General features: G+C 43.5%; 1 protein-coding gene across 1 annotated transcript; it reads left to right on the top strand.

Annotated features, from left to right (window-relative positions):
* Nucleotides 1-17,572: 17,572 nt before the first annotated feature.
* Nucleotides 17,573-20,049, top strand: B3GNT2 (UDP-GlcNAc:betaGal beta-1,3-N-acetylglucosaminyltransferase 2). The gene has a single exon (XM_019717663.2). The coding sequence runs from the start codon at nt 17,573-17,575 to the stop codon at nt 18,764-18,766; it is 1,194 nt and encodes a 397-aa protein (XP_019573222.1). The 3' UTR covers nt 18,767-20,049.
* Nucleotides 20,050-20,686: the final 637 nt, after the last annotated feature.

Below are 20,686 nucleotides of genomic sequence, written 5' to 3'. Positions count from 1 at the left end.
AAAATGTTTTCAACTTTTATAATCTTACTCTGTAAGTGGTATTATATATTTAATGGTCTTGTGTCCCCAGCATTTTGGTAGTTTTATTAGATGCTTTTTTGGGGAGCCATTCTTTAATGGTATAATATGGTTGGTAATTTGGCACTTTCTAAAAGACTTGTTTCTTATGATGTTTATTTAGGGGGGGAAAATCAACAAAGTGAAATAAAATTAATTTCACCATCTCTTAACACTATAGCAACGGTTGGCTTGGTTTGGATCCCTCTAGATGCTTTTCTCTGCATCTGTGTGCTTCCAGAATGGGCTTTAAAAAAACAAACAAAAAAAACACACACACATTGTCAATGCTTTACGCATATGTAAAAAGATTGTGTAGATCTGCCTAGAGATACCAGGCAGAGAGGGGAGGAAGATTTGAAGGCCTAGGGTTGAGTCCATGCTCAACTCTGGCCCCTGCTTGTGGCTAATGTGAGGAGTACTGGGCATGCGTCCCCAGAGGCTCCATCACAGGGGCTCCTAGCCTCCAGATAACAGTGGCCCAGAGGGATCACCTGTCCTTGAAAGCCCCCCTCCCCTGCCCACGTACCATAGGACCTCAGCATGTCTAATGGAATGGGTAAGTTCTTCACTTAGCTGGTGTGCATTGATTGAGCACTTAGTGTATGCCTAGCACTGTGCTTGGCCCTCTGTGTATTCCTAGGTGGGTCAGGCCCAGTTCCTGCCCTCAAGGAGTTAGCAGTCTGGTGGAAACTAACCAGGAACTAACTGATGAAAGAGCTGTAGGACAGGTGTACGCAGAGTGCAGTGTTGGGGGCAGCCAAGAAAGGCGTCCTGAGGACGTGGTGTTTGGGCTTAGCCTTCATAGGTGAACAAATAACTCTTTAGGGGCAGAAAACGGGTGGTGGGGCAGTCAGGGATGGTAGACTTGTGGCAGGCAATGTGTATGGGGAAAGAGCAGGTCATCCGTGGGTTTGGAGGGCGCAGTTTTTAGGAAGGGGTAACAGGACACTGCACCCTTGATGACCATGCAAAAAAGTGGCACTTGATAGTTATGGAGGTTGTGGGGAGCCCTGGAAAGTTCTGTGGAGAGGATTTGGAGACATGTCCTGGTCAAGCTTGTGTTTTAGAAGATGAGCTGGGGCTAGGGAGGTGGGTGAGAAGCAGGTTTGATCATGAGTCTCGGTCATTTTCCGGCCTCCTGATGGGGCTCCCTGCTTCCTATTTGGCCCAAAACAGTATATTCTCAGGCAGAAGCTGGAGGAATCTTTAAAAACTAAAATTACTTTACGCACTTCTCTACTCAGCATCCTCCAGCAGTTCCTCATCTCCCTCACTAAAGCCCAACTTCTACCAACCCCTTGGCTCAATTCACAGCAGCCACACTGGCCTTGGAGCCAGCCTGCCATTGGCCTTTGCACTGGCTGTTCCTACTTCCTGGGATTGTCCCGCACCCTTCCCCCCACCTCCTCTATGAGAAGAGAAACTTTCTGTCATTGTCTCCATCCCCTGTACTCTAATTTATATTTCATCTAACACTTAACCTTAACGAACATTGACCACATAATTGTATCTTTCATTGTCTCTTTTAAACACTGCTCTGTTTAAGTAGGTATTTGATAATCGTTGAATTAAGTCACTTTATCAGTCGTGCTGGGGGAAAAACTGAGGGCCCAAACCAGGCCAGAGATAATATAGGATGTGTGTGTGTATGTGAGAGTGATGTATTTGAAAGGGAGTGAGGCATAAAGAGACTTTCATGGTGAGTGGGATGGGATTTGGAAGCCAATTCAGGGAGGTGTGGAGGAGGCGAGCTCCAGTTATAGGTATATTGGGGCGTTATTTAACATTCAGAACACTGGAGGTTGTAGTGATGTCTAAAGGGGTCCAAGGGATAGGAGTGTGGGGTGAGGGAAGACCAAGAAATAGGCTTGAGCCCAGAACTGTGGAGAGCACCCATTTTGGGGGATGGGACAAGGAGCAAAGGCTTACAAGATGCAAGAGAACCAGGAAGATATCAGGGTTAGGGGGTGGTCTTGAACTTGGGGTGGGGGTAGAGGTGGTGACTAGCCCTGTTAGGTGCCCTGGGAAGACAGGATTGTGAAGATTCTAGAGGGTGAAGGGGATTAGGATGGTCATGGCATGACAAAGGGGCACGACCTATTCAGGAAGTTGGCAAAGAAGGAAAGAGCAGCTTAAGGACTCTGGAGCCACTGGAGAAGGGAGACCTTTGAGGTGGAGGAGAAAGTGGAAATGGCCACTGATATAGGACCCCAGGGGAGCAGCAAGGACTGTTACAGGGGACTGTGACTCACTGAAAAGGGATGGCTGGTCCATGTGGAGAACTTGAAGTAGATTTAGGTCCCAGAGCTGACATGGAATAGCTTTGTAACCATGGAAACCACTTTGCTTCCCTCTACCCTACCCTTCCTGCAAAATACTAGGGAAAAACTTGCACAGCTAATCTCACATATAGTTTGAATCAAGTGCAGTGATGAATATGAAAGTATTAGCAGTCGGAAGGTTGTCTGTATGGACCATAAACTTGCCACCATGGCTTATAATTTGTGCTTCAGAATTCTGTTGTTGTTTATTTTCTTTGAAAAACACTTCACATCCACCTGCTTCTTTGCAGTGCTTCTTTTTTGAGTCCTGATCAGGGAGTGACACAATTGTGTTTAAAAACACACACAAAACTCTTCAAGTCTGGCTCTAGATTATTCAGTGGGAAGCCTGGTGACATTTTCAGGATCAAATATATTTGTCTAGCATGGAAAGGGTCAAAGTGGGTTTGTTATACATACCATCATTTCTAAATAGCTAACATTTGCAACAAATGAGATATATTTTACATGTATTATTTTACGGCTGAATTTGACACTTGTTTATAAGGAATTTATGAGTATGTAGCTTTTGTTATTTAAATAAGATGCAGCCATTCAATTTTTCTTCTTCCTTCACCAATGTAAGGAATTATTTTCTTCAAATGAACTTAAAATACCTCTCATACACCTATTTTTAATTGAATGTTTCTCTTTTGAATTTTTCCCTCAAGGTTCTGATGGATCCTCTTTTTTAAAAATCTCTTTATAGTGAAAATTTTCAAACAAGTACAGACACAGAGTGTAATACAATGACTCCTTCGGTGGCCATCACTGGTTTCAGCATGATGGCCTCTCTTTTTTTGCCCCTACCCCACCCATGACTAGGAGGTTGTGTAGACACCACGCAGAGTGGGAGGGTACGTCCATGCTGGACTCAGATGTGGGAATCATCAGTGTAGAGATAGTAGAAGCTGTGGGAGTGATTGAACCCCCAGTGGGAAGAAGTGGGCAGAGGGTGGAAACAATATAGGGACACACAGGGATTGCTACCCCTACGATATGTGAAGGTGACATTCACAGACATATTTAAAATTAGGTGACTTAAACTGCTTGCTAAAAGAGGCCTAATTTCAAGCTGCTTGGTAGTGTGTCCATATATTGAGCAAACAACACATTCTCTTTTATTTTGGCAACACTCATTCTTTTCAGCAGGTGGCCAGAGAAAACCATGTTACTATTTCATCTCTCCTTTAAATATGCAGACATAAGTCTTGGTTGACTAGCCTCCACCTTTAATAGGACACTTGGATAAAAGGCCAGAATGTCGCTATTTTGAGGATATGTATTTTAAATCCCTATGATTTATTTTGATATTTTTAAAACAATTTAAAAACAATAGTCAACAAGCACCTATCAGTAACTTGTTGAAACCTAACAACATTTGAGAAAGGGAAAAGGGGCAGGAAATGAATCTGGGAGCTGGGGGAGAAGAGGGCACCATTTTGTTCGTTTGCTACCCCATTCTGAGGTTGCCGCTTCAGAGTCACTTGTCACTAGAAGATTATCTTCTGGGAGGAGGATGTTTCCTCACTGGAGCCGAGGTGGCTTCCAGGGGAGCCCAATTTAATTGGATACTCAGTGTGTGTAGGGAGTAGTAGTGCCTGGCGCTCAGTGTGGTTGGGGTGCTTTCAGCTCATGTGGGGTGGGGGTGCCTGCCTCCCTCAGGGTTGGGGAGGGCGGATTTTGGCTCACCTAGAACCATTGGGGCTGGGTAGTATTGCTGGGGTGGGGTAGATTCTAGGTAACCAGCTTTGGTATTTCTTTTGGAAGACTCCAGTTTGGGGGCAATCCCGGGGGCCAGAAGGGAGGATTAAATACAATGACTGAGGGAACTGAGGAGGAGGCAATAGGATTTGAACCTGGGCCTTCAAGGATAGTGGTAGAATTGAGAAACAAGAAAATGGACATTTCAGGCTAGGAGAAGCCATCTGAGCAAAGGTGGGTAGGTGGGGAAGACAGCAGTTGTTCTTAAGGGGTACTGGTGCCCAAGAAGAGGGCTCTGGGAGGGAATTTTGAAAGAGGTGTACCTGGATCCAGAGTCAGGTCTTTGTGATTGCGCTCAATGAGGACGCGGATGCCTCCCTCCCCTGCACTCAAGGCCATGCCAACCATGCGGTCCATGCCTGTCTTCAAGTTGGGCAGCAGCTGGGATGGACTTAACAGTCGGGGAGCAGCCCATCTGAGTTCCCAATTCCTGTCCCCTCCCTCCATCTGTCTTAGGAACATCGGACACGTCTTTGGAAGTAGTTCACTTATCTATAAAATGAGGATACCCCAGTAACCACTTCACAGGACTGTGAATCCAGTTGAGTTCCTGGCATGCTTTCTGGCACATGGACAAGCCCCCGGTGAGCAGGTGGGGGCTGGTGTGCGGTTGTTAAGTTGTCTTGTTATAAAAAGCGCCCCGGATCGCTCCATCCCATTCTTTCATTTCTTGTCTTTCTTCTCCTTCCCCAACGTATTAGACCTGTTGATTAATTTTAATACATACATTATTTAAATCTCTGGACATGCCAATTGTGCACAACTTTCTGTGATTTTCATGCATGTTTTTAAAGAGTGAATCATGCAGTTATCTCAAGGCAGCTCTTCTAGGGAACTCCAAATGATCCGTCAGGAGTCCTGGAGCCCTAGGCGCTGTGCCGCACACTCCTTGTATCCCCACCAAGCATGGGCAAGTGCTCTGTAAGAAAACATGTCACTGGAAACCTTCATCCTAATATCCAAGAAATTGAGATTCCCAAGGTAATTTGTTAAATTATGTAAAATAAACACAATGTCATTGGTATTAATTTAAATATTTATTGAAGTTATAAAAGAGGGCTGATTTTTAACATGCTATGTGTAGTCCCAACTTGTAGCATGTTCAAACAATGTTTTCTTGATTTGGGGAGGTTATATTTTTATTTTGGAAGGAAGACAAATATAAACTTATTTTGCAGGAAATTGATGGTGATGCTTTCAAACTCTACATTTCATGGGGTCACGAATTGCCAAATACAATTTAATAGAATTCGGAAGGACAGTGGTTGATTTAAGAGAGTTTGTAGAGTACCTGTTGGAAATGACGTAGATGAATCTCTGTGCCAGGGGAAATGACAGATTGTGTTTGGCTGCCCAAGGGCTAAACATTAAGTGATTGTTTTAACATCTAAAATTTCTACTTCTGTTTGTGATCAGTTATCACAACCCATGGAATTAAGTGGTGGTGAATGATGTAATTTTGGAAGTCAATCTTAAAACTGAGGAGAGTCAACTTTTAATGTAGTTCAGTTAGGCTTTAATTGAATTTTTCATTCATTTTACTATGTAAAATGACAGTAATTTCTTTTCCAATATCTATATGCAAATATTCTTAATTGATTTCACCAGCTTTTCTGTATATGTGTCGTAGACACGAGTAGCCCACATAGCAGGTACCAGATTACTTCCTCCCCCTTCTGTATAGCAAGATTGCCAAGCCGTGGCTGATGGCCTACTTAACTTCCAAAAGCATTTATACAAGGTCAGTTGGATAACTTGGTTTATATAATGGGACTCTGTTTCTAGTGCAGTACCATAATTTATGCTCATGCATTTTTATTATTTTTAATTGCCTTCTTCCTCCCCTTGCCCATCCTTTGGACTATGTTTGTTTACAAATTTATTTAATTGTATGAGACTGTTTCCTGAGATGTTTTTAGGTGCTGTACTGTATTGAGACGACTCCAGGTAATGCTGCCCTGATGGGTGAGGCGTGAAGCGTTGAAGAGAAAGCTCAGAAATTGGAAAAGGCTGATGACCCTTATGAGGAGGAGTCACCTGACTGACAACTAGGCAGCCATGAGTCAGCGAGCGTACTCTGGGGCGGCCTGGAAATGTAGGGCCTGTGTGTAAGATTGTTTAACAATGACTCAAGCAATAAAAATTTTCCCTTAGTTCGTCCTGTTCCTTTACTGCCCCTCCTTTTATGTCCTTATCCTCAGATTTATTGGCTGATACATTGAGTGGCAGACACCAGAGACACTCAAATGAATGTGGCCTGTCCCCGCCCCGCCCTTGTGGCCCACACAGCTTATATTTCAGACTTGCTGACAGGGTGAATGTGAGTGTACGGTGTGACAGCCTGGTGAAGTAATGAAAACACACCTACCCGGTGAGAGTGGGGAGGAAGGAAGGTGCCATAGGCGGTGGTGTGAGGGCAATTGATTTGCCTTTTTGGTCTTTTAGTGTTTTATGTTAATGGCCTAGAATTGAAGCTGTAGACTATCAGAAGAAGACTTTGTCACTAATAATAATTCTCACTGCCGGACACACTGACCTGGTTCTCCTCCCTGTGGGGGACCTCGGGCCAGGCGCTGCGCCTTCCTGTGCCATGGTTTCCTCTTCTGTAAATGAGGTGGTTGCAGTAGATGAGCTGGAAGGTGCTGGTAAAGAAATTCTTGTGGCTTCTTTCTCATAATAAAATTGGGATATGGTCTGTGTGTGGAATGCGTGTGCATGTTATAGAGGAAACAAAGGGATGAGATGTTCAGTTTGTGGCCATCACTTGCTCTTTCGTCACCTTATCTGACACAGGCTGGTAACTCTTCCTCTCACCTCTCGGAGTCGTGACATCTGGGCCCTAGGTCACCTCTGCACTAACCGGTAGCAGGTCGTAGGACTGTCCTGGGTTCCCTTCAGTTCAGGCTGTGGTGCCGGAAGGGGAAGGGAGAGGAGTGAAAAGGCAGCATTTTCTCTGCAGCATTTTCTCTGTGCAAAGAGCTCTGACAAAATGGTTTACCGATGACGTGTTTGTGATTCGGCCAGTCTAAGCCCCTGCCAGTGTGGATAAACACCTAACACCTGCAGGGACCCCACCTACGTTAGGAAGATGCCCAAGTTACCAGATCCAGGGCCTCTTGGCACCTTAGACCAGTGAACAATTCCCCACCTGCGATTTTATCTACATTACTGTTTTCATTCTGGTTTTAAAAAACCCATCTCTATCTCCTGGCTTTCCTTAGAGTTGTTTACATTCTCTGGGTATTCACAAATACAGTGATTGTAGTTCCCAAATTATTTTGAAAGTACAATTTTATCTGGGGATTCTTGGAATCCTCTTTGAGTGACAATGTTGTGTGGTAAAAAGAGTAATCACTTAGATTTGGGGTCAGGGTCCAGGGTCCAAGTGCTGGTTCCACTGGCTCTGTGACCTCAGCCTAATTGCTTCCCGTTGTTGAGCTTGTGAAGATTACATGAGTTAAGAATGGGCAAGAGGTGTGAGGAGGAGGAAAATCAGGAGGAAGGATATGAAAAGGGAGGTGTCCTTTGTTTGTAAAGATTAAAAAGAAGGGCAGTGTCCACAGTTGGTGTGGATGGCTTCTTGCTCTGGAGTGTACAGAGAGGATAAGTCAGTCTGGCCTTTCTTTTTGGTGGAGGGGATGAAAAGGAGGGGAGAGGGATAATTTGATTATATTTTAAATGACTAAAAATTTGTGTTGTTCTCTTTGTAATTTTTGCAAAGGAAATATAAAACCATGGAAAATGATATACATATGAAGTTGTTCATCAGTTTTTGTTTTGTTTTTCAATGATAGGGAAAATCAGAAACAACTCATGACTGGTAATGATTGGTATCGATTGGTAAATTAGACCAAATACCTGTATTCTGTCCGAGGTACATTAGAGATCTGATGATAGAAGACAAACTACTCAGATCGTGCTCTTTTCTACCTGTGAACTGAATCCGCTTTCCAGAAATTAAATCCCAGTGGACATAACATGGACATCCAATTTGGAGTTCTTAATTTTTCCCGTATTTCATATTCCTGTGTGATTTGATCTTTCTTTTGTTTTTTAAAATAGCGGGGCTGTGAAAGAAAACACATTCCTACAATTTCTCCAGCAGCAGCATTTGTTAAGTTAGACATTGGTTCATCCTCTTGCTAGTGGAGAGACGCTAGGCCCACCAGCGCCGGCCGACTCTTTCCAGTGTGGCATCAGAACCCACCTGCTCACAAGCTAGCTGTGTGGGTCTCTACCTGCAGACCCCCTGTGCCCCGACCCCATCTCTTGCCTGTACTGCTTCTCCCCACATTTCTGAAATCTACCTTGTTTCAAGCTCTGCTCGTGTCTTGGCCTCGTCCCCTGCTGTCGACTAACAGACTATCATGTACGAGTATTTATCGCCCATCTGCCAATTCAGTGTACGTAACTCACGTGTTAGACCCTTTTCTTCTACGGTAACTCCAGAGTCCTGACAATGGTGTGGGTGGCAATGACTGCGCTGGTGATACAGAGGTCTGCAGCTTGTGGCAGTTTCTGATTTCTGCCTCTCACTTCCACGCCCATCCTTCTTGCCTGATCTGTGAAAGTGGACCGGGGCCCTTCAAGTAGTTTTCCTTTGCTTTCTGTATATTTAGGGCTCTGGAGAGGACGCTGCAGGAAGAAGAGATTTTCCTCCCAGGTTCCCAGTGTACTGAGTGTGCTCCCAGGCTCCTACAGTGCCTCCTTTCCCTGCGCTACTGGGTGCCGGCGGGGCACAGCTTTGTCCAGCATTTGGCTGATCTGTGCTTGCTCCCACTCAGGCAGCAGTGGTGGAGTGAGGAGCCTTCGCCCAGCCCTGCACCCATTTCCTCAGCCCCTACACAGATGCACATTGTTCGCCTCACGGTCCTGACCCAATATTTGTCCTGAGCAGTGGCCCTGAGCTGCTCCATACATTGACGTGCTGAGCGCCCGCAGAGGGAGGCTTCTCCAGTCCAAGTTCCAGCCACACCCTGACCTCCGGCCGTGCATGACTCTTTCTGCGCCCTTATTCCCTCTGCAAGCCCACCCAGCAGGCTTGGCTCACCTGCGTCCCCGAGATTTATTTCCTGTAGTGCTCCTGAAGGGGACTCTGTTTCAGGCTCTGCACCTACACCCCAGAGGGTTGTCCCTGCTTTGCTGGCAAGTGGGCCGTGGCTGGCTTGTGCCTACTTCAGTAAGCTCTGAGTGCCCCTTCTGCATCTGTCCTTTTATGTGCTTTTTGTCTGCTGCTGGGCACCCTTTAGAGGTCTAGTCCACCTTTGCAGTTACTCAGTTCTCATATTCTTTATACTAAACTTCCCCTGCTTAAATTATTGTGTGGTTTTTGCCTTCTGGTTGGACTCAGGCTGAAATACATCCCATGTAACCCAACAGAACAAACAGAAGGATGAATCAGAGAAAAATCTTCCAGGGGTTTATCTGAGGGCTCGTTCAGAGTCAGGCAGACTACACTTGTGTGTACATAGGTCCTGGAGCTTGGAATGGAAACATTTCTCAAGCCATAGCCACATACAGGCGCTTAAGGGCTTCCAAAACACAGTAAACCCCCTGGAAGTGACTACCTGCTTTGCAGCATCTTTTTAAAAATGATTTCCCACCTTAGGTAAGTAGATGACTCCAAGTTTTCTGTCTGTACCAGGGACCTGCCTTCCTTTAGGCACATTCACCCTGTCTGTGTACTGTTGTGGTCTTGGTGGGGGTAACAGTTGCTGGAGGTCCTCCCCCACCAGGAAGGAGGCATGGGGGCCCCCCTAGTTTGGGGTAGGGTGGAGCAGTAGTTGGCTTGGGTCTGCTGCAGGAGCACAGAGGGAGCCTTCACCTGGAAACACTGCTGAACACCATGCACCTGCGTTCCCACGCACGTCGTGCGCAATCAAAATCCACCCCCATGTGTGTTGCCTTTGGTGGGTTGTGCTGACTGTGGGAAATGAGTGGCTGGGCTGGGCTTCCCACCCCAGTTTAGCTCTTCAAATCTGGCACCCATCCTCTTAGTTTAATATGGACTCACGACTTCTGAAACTCTTATCTCCCTAACTCTGGAAAATTCTTCAAATTTTTTTATTGTACTTCAGCACTTTAAAAAGTGAGATAAATTTTTATAAATATATATGTGTATCATTTACCAGCACACATATAAGGGATTTTTCCAGTGTCATCTCTTTAGAGAAAGGTGTGTGTATTTAATTAATATAATTTCTGCTGAACACCTCACTATATCAATGAACTTGGCCATTTGACCAAAATGTCTCTTCAGCAGATGCTGAATGAGTCTCAGATGCTGTGTGCTGGGGTGATGGTGGTGCAGTGTAATGACCTTGATTGTGGAAGATGATGCCCAGGTATAAGCCAACATGACCAAGGCATGGATGCCCTAACTCCTGGGAGGTGGGTCCTTCATCCAGGAGGTGACACAGCTAATTTGGAAAGAGTAGCAGTTCTCCAGGAAGGCTTAGAAGAAGGAGGACGCTCTGCAGGTGGAAAATCCGAGAACAGCTGGAATTTTCTGGGACAGAAAATTGTTTGCTCTGGTTAGAGGCTAAAGTGTAGATGTGGTGTGGGGATGGGGCGGTTGGCAGGAGGTGGTGTGAAGAGAAACACAAAGGGCCCTGGCTGGGACCAGAAGGGCAGATGAGTGAGAAGATTGGAGAAATGAGGCTGGTCTTCAGGCTGGGGTATATCCCTGGGCAGGAGATCTCTTAGAAGAGGGGAAGAGGGGTGAGGCCCTGAGCTTGAGATCTGGCAATGGAGGAGAGAGGAGTTCTAGAAGACAACACAGTTATAGTTAGGCTTTGGGGGAGCAATAGCACATTGTGGTGGTCTGACCAAACTGGGGGAGCAGCCTTAGCAGGGACTGTACATACAGGGGATTGAAGACTGAGCGGTTGGGGAATAAGGCATATTTGGAAGCATGGTAGGAAACGAGATGTTAGGCTACTGCAGTAGCCAGTAAGAGTGTGAATGGAATAGAGGACAGGTGAGTGACCTTATGGAGGTGGGAACACAAGGCTCGGTTCCTGGCTGGATATGGGGAGCAGGGAGAAGAAGCAAATCAAGGTCATGCTGAGGTATGCACCCAGGTGCCTGGGAAGGTGATTCATTGGAAATGGGGGCCAGGGAAGAGGGACTCTGCAAAGCATTTAGAAGCTAACATCTGGAATTAGCTGGACCAACTCATGATCCTCCTTTTTGAGGTGATGTTTAAGGCAGTGGATAGATGGGTTTCTGCAAAGTAAATTTATAAAAGGCAATGAAGGACCGACAAAACGTGAAGAACGTGCTTTCATTTTGTATTTGGTGGAGGAGTCAAACTTCTGAAGGAGAACTATTGAATGCCCCTTTCATGGTAGACGACACACTCGTGTGGTAGGTTATGTCATCCCATTTTACAAAGGAAGAAACTGAGGCTGAGAGAGGTCAAGCAAGTTGCCTCAGGTCACACAACTGGTCGGCCACCTAACCAGAATTGGACTTTAGGGTATCTAACTCCAGATGCCAGGTCGACTTTCCAAAGTGAAGATGGGGATCTGGGACATCTATCAGCCCTGCTTTATAATTACATAGTCTTCACACTGAAGACCTAAAAGTTGTGTCAGTTTTACTAAAGGCACAGGCAACATGGACTCTAATAGGGTTGATTCCCTGGTGTTTGTTAAATTTTCTTCTTCCTCTTCTTTTGGAAGTTCTATATGTATTTATTTGAAGAATGAGCTTAGCGATTGATTTTATTTTAAATGATAAATATCATTTGAGGAAATCAGCCATGCTGGACTTTGGGAGAATTTAATCAGTAGAGACCAAAACATGTCCTGCCAGGCCCTTTGCTGTAGAATGTCACCTGTAGGGATGTGTGGTAAATAGATTCATTGTATGTACTTTTCCCTTTTAATTCTGAACATGAAGAGTCCTACTAAGGACTACGAACCAGACTCCTTATATTTAGCTGGTTCCAAGACTTACAGACCAGAAAGCAGAGTCAGACACATGTTCTCGCTTCCTGCCAGCTTCTAGGAGAGGTTGCAGGGGCAGTCTTGCGACTCCCTTGCCCCGCCCTGGCAAGAACCCAGACCAGGCTTCTTGTTGCTATTAAGAGACAAGCTCTAGGCATGGCCCAGTTCTTCTGGTCCAACTGAGTTGCTTCGCTCACACCCGTATCTCACCGTCTGCCTTGAGTGCTAGAAGCTGATCTCTCCCCCAGAACCACTTAGCTGCAAACTGTCCCTGTCTCTCTTCATCTGAGCAGAACCTGGAAAGGGTTGGCAAGGGCCAGGCAGCAGATGGGAGCAGCCTGGGAGGCAGGGATGAGGAAAGCCACTTTCGCCAGGCTCCGGAAGATGGGGGAAAGTAGGGAGCGTGCAGAATGATATGTACCTTCTGACAGAGTAAACCTGTTTCTCTCGCCCCCTTGATATGGCAGTGGGCTTGGCCTCTTGCTCTCTCGGAGGATTTGTTTGTCCGGTTTGGGCAGAAGAGTGAGCAGGAAGCAGAACCCCATAGACACAGGCTGCTAACTCAGTCTTCTGTGGATGAATCAGGAGCTTGGGTTTTCAGCCTCCTTGCCTCAGCCTGACTGGACCAGGTGGCGGGTCATTTTATTTCATGATTGTAAGAAGGTCCTGCCTTTTATCCTTAGCCTTGGGACTTGCAGGAGAGGTTTTGGATTGAGCCTGGGTGTGGTTGCTGGCTCTGCCCCTCACTAGCTGTTGGTAGCCACCCACCTAACTGGAGCCCCTTGGGGGAGTGGATGTCAATCCCTGATTCAGAGTAGGGTGAGCATGAATCCTCGTGGCGGTCAATGGCCACATTAGAATGGCTCCTGGCCGGCGCTGCTTCAGTACTTACAGGGCTTTCAGAACTGGAGGGAATTTTGGAGGATCATCCTCTCCAGTGCTTCCCAGTCTAGTGTCCAAGAATGAAACATTGGGATTGTTTGAACTGCATATGGGGAAATGAAATATGTGAGGTATTTTGCCCAGAGCTTGGCATATAGAGTAATCATTCAGTAAATGTTACTTATGATACCACCTTGCCTCCCATATCTAATTTTGACGCATGGTAGTTTTTGTGGGTTCAAATGTATAACGCTTTAAAACATTTAATATTTTTAAAGTAGATTAACCATGGAAAATAAGACTTGAGTCACTTTAGTTCCTTTAAGTTATAAAATCTTGTGCGACAACATTCACTTGCATCGCAGTTTAAAACTTGGACTCTGGGGCAGCCAGTTAGCTCAGTTGGTTAGAGCGTGATGCTCTTAACAACAGGTTGCTGGTTCGATTCCCACATGGGCCACTGTGAGCTGTGCCCTCCACAACTAGATTGAAACAACGACTTGACTTGGAGCTGATGGGTCCTGGAAAAACACGCTTAAAATAAATAAAGTTAAAAAAAAAAAAGACTCAACAAGTTTAAAAAAAACAACCTACTCTGGAGCCACACGCTTGGGTTTAAATCCTGGCTCTGCCATTCACCAGCTGTGTGGCCTTGGGCAAGTTAAATCACCGCTCTGTATCTGCCTCATAGGATTGCTGGTGCCTGGCAGGTACCTAAGTATTTATTAAGATAAAGCAGATATTGTTCACATTTTTGACTTATTTTTAGGAATCCTTTCTAATAGATTGCTTCAGGCAAATGGCACAGATGCAAGGAAAAGTGTGCAGGCCATCTAGGGATGCATGTGACAGACTCTGCTGAACACTGCAGGGTCCAGTGATGGAGTGTCTGTGGTACTGTGAGGCCATGACACTGGCTGGTGACGGGTGCTGCAAAAATGGGAACCCAGCATCAGGGATTCTGTGTGATATGCTCCCACCCCCATCCCAGGCCTGCTAGATGTGTGTGGTACAGGCTGTTCAAGTAGAGATGGTGTGGCAGCATGAAAGAATGTTAAAATAACCTATAATCCTAGCACCCTGATTAAACCAGTTTTGTTTTTGTGTGGTATTTTATCTGGATTTTTACATGGTTGAAGCATAGCAGCAACTGTACTATTTTGTAATCCATTTTCAGCTAACCAGTATGTTTTTCTGTCTCTACGTTATATTTCTAAATATTTTAATTGCAGAATAACAGAGGAAATTGTTTTTCATTAAACAAAACGAACTGAAGTGATTTAGATATTTCAAAAAGGTTCAGTCATTTTTGGGGAGACTTTACTCCCAAGCATAAAAGCTAAGGGTGTTCTTTGTTTACACATGACATTTCCTCCTATTGTGTTACAGTAAAACTTCTGTGTTTCACAGTGAGGGTTGTATAACATCTTCCCCAGTATCGGGATAAGTTTTCTTACTCAAATTCTTTTTAAGCAATGTAACTTCCTGCTCAAAAAAGGGCACAGAAGTGGTTTTATGTCTGCAATGAGAATATTTAGTGAGCTATTCAGGGAGCTTTTTTCCCACAGATATTTTTATGGGGGGGTCACTGTTTTATCCTCCTCTCCATGAACTTTGGTTTGTTGTAGGAGTCTGCCAAAAGCAGAGTTCTCATGGAGGGACTGTGCCCAGTTCACAAGTGAAAGATGACATTTAAACTGGATGGAAAGTATACTTGAGAATCTCGGTTTTTCTCACTCTTCCTTCTCAGGTTGGTTGGGAAGAAATGCCTTTTAGCAAGTGGTGGTAAGAGTTAGCCCCAGCTGCACATTTGGGAATTTGGACAAGGAAGGCTGGCCCATTCTCAGAAGAGCCGCTAGGAGCTATTAGGCCTTCCCATTCCCTTTGCTTTGGAGAGTTTTGGGAAGATCAAATGTACCATGACTCTTGGGCCTTGGGTCTTTTCAGCCTTGAGGCAGCACTTGAGGGACATCACTGTTAACCTGGATGTGCTTTGTAGAAAAAGGAGGAGATCCAAGAGCCCCGGATCAGGAGCCAGAGGCTGTGCCATCTCAGCCTCGTCACGTAACTCAGGCAGCTCAATCAACCCCCTCTGACCCTCCATTTTTCCTCACTGGTAAAGTGCTATCCTCTCACCTTCCCTTTACTGGGCGCAAATGAGAAATGGGCAGAAAAATGCTCTGCAGACTGGAATCCTTGCGCAAACATAAGGTGTGAGGATGCTGTTCTTTGAGAGCTGCAAAGTCCTATCTTGGCTGAGGTGATGGGAGGCCCTGGCTGGGTCTTGGTTGTGGAAATAAAAGCCTAAATTGCAGTGGAGGAAGTTGGAAATCTTAGCCAGGATTGGCAAGCCCAATGTATTCCTTAAAATATTCCCAAAAGAAGGATTGGTGCTTTCCGTGATAGAAACTTCAAACCATCTCTTCACATGTTTCTGACTGGATCCAGATATCCATGGCCCTGCCCCGTAACCTGGACGCGTAACTGGCTCATTTATCTGGAATCATCTTGCATATTATTCACCCTGAATCTTTTTTTCCTAGGAAAATTAACTTAGAGGTTCACAGTAAGTACTATGCTTCCCTTTTTTTTTTCTCCCTTAAGATGTCCTCTTTTACTCTAGAAATTTCAGGAATAGTCTACTGATATTCATATTTTCTGAGTTGAAAATGACTGCCAAGTAGTTAGCTATTCATAATGTGCTGTTTTTCCCTGAGGACTCTTCCAAATCTTTATCCTCATTGTTGGTCTTCCTCTGTTTACCCTCATACCTTATTGCCCTTCTTTCAGCCAGTTCACATAAAGGGCCCAAAACCTACAGATTAGGGATACTGGGTCAAGTGATACTTTAACTTTAGGAGAGTTATCACAATTTAGAGAGAATTGTTTGTTTTTGAAAAGTGTTTTGTCTCAAATCTGGAAGGCAAAAATTTTAAAAAGCTTAAAACTATGATTTATGTCCTAAAACGATAACTAATTCTTTTTAACTGTATGAAATCCCCATGCAAATACATTAAGTATCCATTCGAGTTCTCTTGATCTTGCAAGTAAGGCCCATAGCAAAGGTTTAGGTTACCAAAGGTGTACTGCACTCAGACCTTTAGTTCGCTCATAAGTTTTGCCGGAAAACTCCTTTGAAAGCAGCTGACCTAAGAAGGGTGTAGGCCCCAGACTTAGGCAAGGACACTTTGAATTACTCATGTTATATGTGACTTGGATCCATTTAAAACTGTAATTAGGGAGTTAAGAAATGTCTTGTGGTATTTTACGACTTTCTTTGGAGGACGTGTCAGAAGGCCCTTTCTTGGTAGCTCAGTGGTGGAATCTTGAGGGGTGGAGGTGGGTAGTGGTGAGAAGTGAGGGGAGAAATGGGGTAGTGGTAGGAGACTGTACTTAGGTGAGCTGAGGACACCCACGTGACTATCATCTGCCATGTTCCCTAGATGTGCAAAGGCTTTGAGGGAGTAGGGGCCTCGTTTTAAAACACCTTTTACTTAAATGTTCATAACCGAAGCTGTTTAGCAGTGGTTAAGTATAGGCAACTAGATTAGGACATACATAGTACATTTCTATACCCTAGAAAGTTCCCTCTTGCCCCTCTCCAATCAAAACCTCTACCCGTATCACCTTTGGATTTCTAGGGCCTAGATTAATTTTGCCTTCTTGAACCTAACATAAATGGAATTTGAGGTCTGTCTTTCACTCATAATATACTCTTGTTGCTAATAGCAATAGTTTCCTTTTTATTGATGGGGATTATTCCACCGTATGAATATACCACAATTTGATAATCTGTTCTTCTGTTGATGGTATTTGGGTTGATCTCAGTTTTTTAGCTATTAGAATAAAGCTGGTACAAATCTTTTCATTTTAGTTCTCTGAACACTCAGAGTGATTGGGCTACTCCACCTCCTACCCCTGCAATCCTGAGCAAGCGTCTTAATCTCTGCCTTGGTTTTCTAATCTGTGAAGTGGTGGGTTGGGAAACAGTTCAGGGTTGGGACCACCATTTAAAAAAAAAAAAAGAAATAGAATAAAATTTTAAAATTGGAGTGAATTACATGGAACTGTACACATCGCAATACATAAAAATATAGTTGTATGTATGTGCACATGTATAATATGTACTGCATCACAATATAAAATGTATTAACTGTGGGCAAATCATTTTCCAACACACTGATTTGTATGTGTCCTTGTAAGAAGGAAGTGGCACACCTGTGAGGTTATTTTGTGAATGTATATCTGCCCTCAGGTGTCTAAAACAGCCAGTGTTAGCAGCCACTTAAATACTGCTTGCTTATGACCAGCCACTGTTTTAACATATAAAATCATAAGCCCTCACACCCATTCTGTGAAGTGGGTGATTATCTCCATTTTATAGATGGAGAAGCTGAGACATTAGTTATACAACTTACCAGGGGTCAAAGAGCTAGAATGAATGGTAGGTAGAGCCATTCAAGTCCAGAACCTGATCTCAACCACTATTCCAGGGGAGATAAAGATGAAGAGGCAGGTGAAATGTGAGCAAATACAGATTAATAATTATCCAATTAATACAAAGCCTCCTTTCTTTTATTCCAGATATGAGAAATGAGTGTTGGACGCCGAAGAATAAAGTTGTTGGGTATCCTGATGATGGTAAATGTCTTCATTTATTTGATTGTGGAAGTCTCTAAAAGCAGTAACCAAGGAAAAAATGGAAAGGGGGAAGTAATAATACCCAAGGAAAAGTTCTGGAAGACATCTGACCCTCCAGCGGCATATTGGAACCGAGAACAAGAAAAGTTGAACAGGCGGTACAATCCCATTTTGAACATGTTGGCTAACCAGACAGGGGAAGTGTACGGCTTTTCCAATATAAGCCATCTGAATTATTGTGAACCTGACCTGAGGGTCACATCAGTAGTTTCAGGTTTCAACAATTTGCCAGACAGGTTTAAAGACTTTCTGCTATATTTAAGATGTCGAAATTATTCATTGCTTGTAGATCAACCGGGTAAGTGTGCGAAGAAACCCTTCTTATTGCTGGCGATTAAGTCTCTCACTCCACATTTTGCTAGAAGGCAAGCAATTCGGGAATCTTGGGGCAGAGAAACCAATGTGGGGAACCAAACAGTGGTGCGTGTCTTCTTACTGGGGCAGACCCCCCCAGAGGACAACCATCCCGACCTTTCAGATATGCTGAAGTTTGAGAGTGAGAAGCACCATGACATTCTTATGTGGAACTACAGAGACACTTTCTTCAACTTGTCTCTGAAAGAAGTGCTCTTTCTCAGGTGGGTGAGTATTTCCTGCCCAAATGCTGAGTTCGTTTTCAAGGGCGATGACGATGTTTTTGTGAACACTCATCATATCCTGAATTACTTGAATAGTTTATCCAAGAACAAAGCCAAAGACTTGTTTATAGGCGATGTGATTCACAATGCTGGACCTCATCGGGATAAGAAACTGAAGTACTACATCCCAGAAGTTGTTTACACTGGCGTCTACCCACCTTATGCGGGGGGAGGTGGATTCCTCTACTCCGGCCACCTGGCTCTGAGGCTGTACAATATAACTGACCATGTCCTTCTCTACCCCATTGATGACGTTTATACTGGAATGTGCCTTCAGAAACTCGGCCTCGTTCCAGAGAAACACAAAGGCTTCAAGACATTTGATATAGAAGAGAAAAAAAGAAATAACATTTGTTCCTATCTAGATTTGATGTTAGTACATAGTAGAAAACCTCAAGAGATGATTGATATTTGGTCTAGGTTAAAAAATGCTCATTTAAATTGCTAAAATGTATACAAACTAAATTTTGCATAGAAAGATGTATCTTGAATAGTTTTCATGTGCTCTCTCATTAGGGGTAATTTCTATGTTAAACCATCAAAATTGCCTTCATAAATATAGTATCCATTTGGGAGCCTCTAAGCCTTTCAATGTGGTACTTTCTGGAGAGGGAAAGCAGAAGAAGATCATGATTTTTTAAGCAGGATATGGCAGGACGAGTGGTTCTGATTGTTATTACTGGCTAGTGGTCATTATTTTCTGATTTGCCCCCCATCTCATCTGAAATAATAAGTTTCTGGAATTTGACCATTTTAAGTTATTTTTGTGCTGCCCGCATATAATAATATCCCTACTTTTCCATTATAATGAGTGAATTGTCTGCAATTTAGGTGTTTATAAACCTATTTGCTATGAAGAATTTGTTACACATTATTCAGTACTTTTGTGAAATGGACTTAAATTTATTTTCATAAAATTTCTTACCACCCCAACAGTATTTTTCTTGCATTCATCTAATTAGTTAATTTTGTAAAATGATGATCACTGTGTGATATGTATCCAGTTTATCTTGTTATTGGTCTCCTGGTCGTAATAAGGAGATTATGATACAAGAACATAATAACTGTTGTTATGTTTGATTTGCTGGTTGGTATCGTAATAGTTCTCTAGTATTTGAAAATAATGAGTATGATTCCATAATGGCCAGCTGAAGATTGAATTGACCTTGGCAATCATATTGTGTTTGTGATTTTTTAATGAGGACCAGGAAAGCATCTGTAACTTTTGAACTTGAAGCTAAAAGATTGACGTTGCGGACCTTTTCAGGAGTGGTTTGTCAGTTTAAAACTCCAGGATTCTATTCTTGCCATATTTTCCCACGTTGCTTATACAAAATTATTCCGAGTAGTGACTGCTTCCCTGTCAGTGTAGAAGTGCCTGTGTTTTTATTTATTCAGATCAATGACCAAAACATTTTCTTAAATATATTTTGTGTAATATTTTATTTGTATACAGTGTTGTTGATAAAATATTTAACTAGAGCATGGTATTTTAAGTGTTAAGGTATAACATGTTAAATAAAGCAGTTATTTTTGAATTTTGAAATCATTTGGGGGGGGGGGGTCTGTGAACTGCTAGAGTTGACAAAATTCTGCCAAACTGTTGCTATGTATACCATCTTATAATAACATGCTTTCTCAAAATTTATTTTGTGTTGATAGAGGTAAGGATTTTTACCAGCTGTGATACTGGAGACTGTAAGAAGATGGAAATAAAGTAACTATTTTTAATTGTCCTGTGTAATGTGTGATAATCTGTGATCTCGTTTTGTTTTCTATATTTGATTACATTTTCCCCAAAAGAGGCCATTCCCCGCCCCCCCCAAACTATTATGGTAATAGCAAACTACAACTTTTCCTCTGTCTCAATGGGTCATCTATCTTTGCATTTAAAATTCTTGAAAGTGTTTTCCCACTTAGAGCCTTTAAAAGAGGAGTGTGCATGTTTACTTATGCTGCCGTTTTCAGTGAGTATAACGAATTCATTAGGAAACGGAGCTGCACCTTAAAGACTGTGTTGTCCTCAGCCAGATGTCCATTCTGGGGGTTGTATCCACAGTGATGAACTACAGAGGCAGTCGTGACCACTTAAGTTTATTACTTAGTCTCATGTTGAGAAGAAAGTACAAATGGTCAAGTAAAAACAAGTAGACATTTGATGAAGCTCAAAAAAACTAAAGAATCAGTGTTGTGAGAACACTTAGCAGACTGTCCTCTCCTAGTGGTAAGATTGAGGCCTTGTATGAGCAAGTATGAGGACACAGATACTTACATTAATATGAGTGTGAAGAGTGTTGTAAGCTTGGTCTTTTAAAGATTTCATGCACCTCCACCTGACCGCTCTACTCCAGTGGTAAGCACATCTGGA

This window comes from Rhinolophus sinicus, chromosome 2 (assembly GCF_057876585.1).
Source record: "Rhinolophus sinicus isolate RSI-liver-muscle chromosome 2, RSI-T2T, whole genome shotgun sequence".
Lineage (NCBI taxonomy): Eukaryota > Metazoa > Chordata > Mammalia > Chiroptera > Rhinolophidae > Rhinolophus > Rhinolophus sinicus.
This window is presented reverse-complemented; position numbering and strand designations above follow the sequence as displayed.

Bases quoted from the DNA above. Each gene is read 5' to 3' on its own strand.
- B3GNT2 (XM_019717663.2), top strand. From the start codon at position 17,573: ATGAGTGTTGGACGCCGAAGAATAAAGTTGTTGGGTATCCTGATGATG.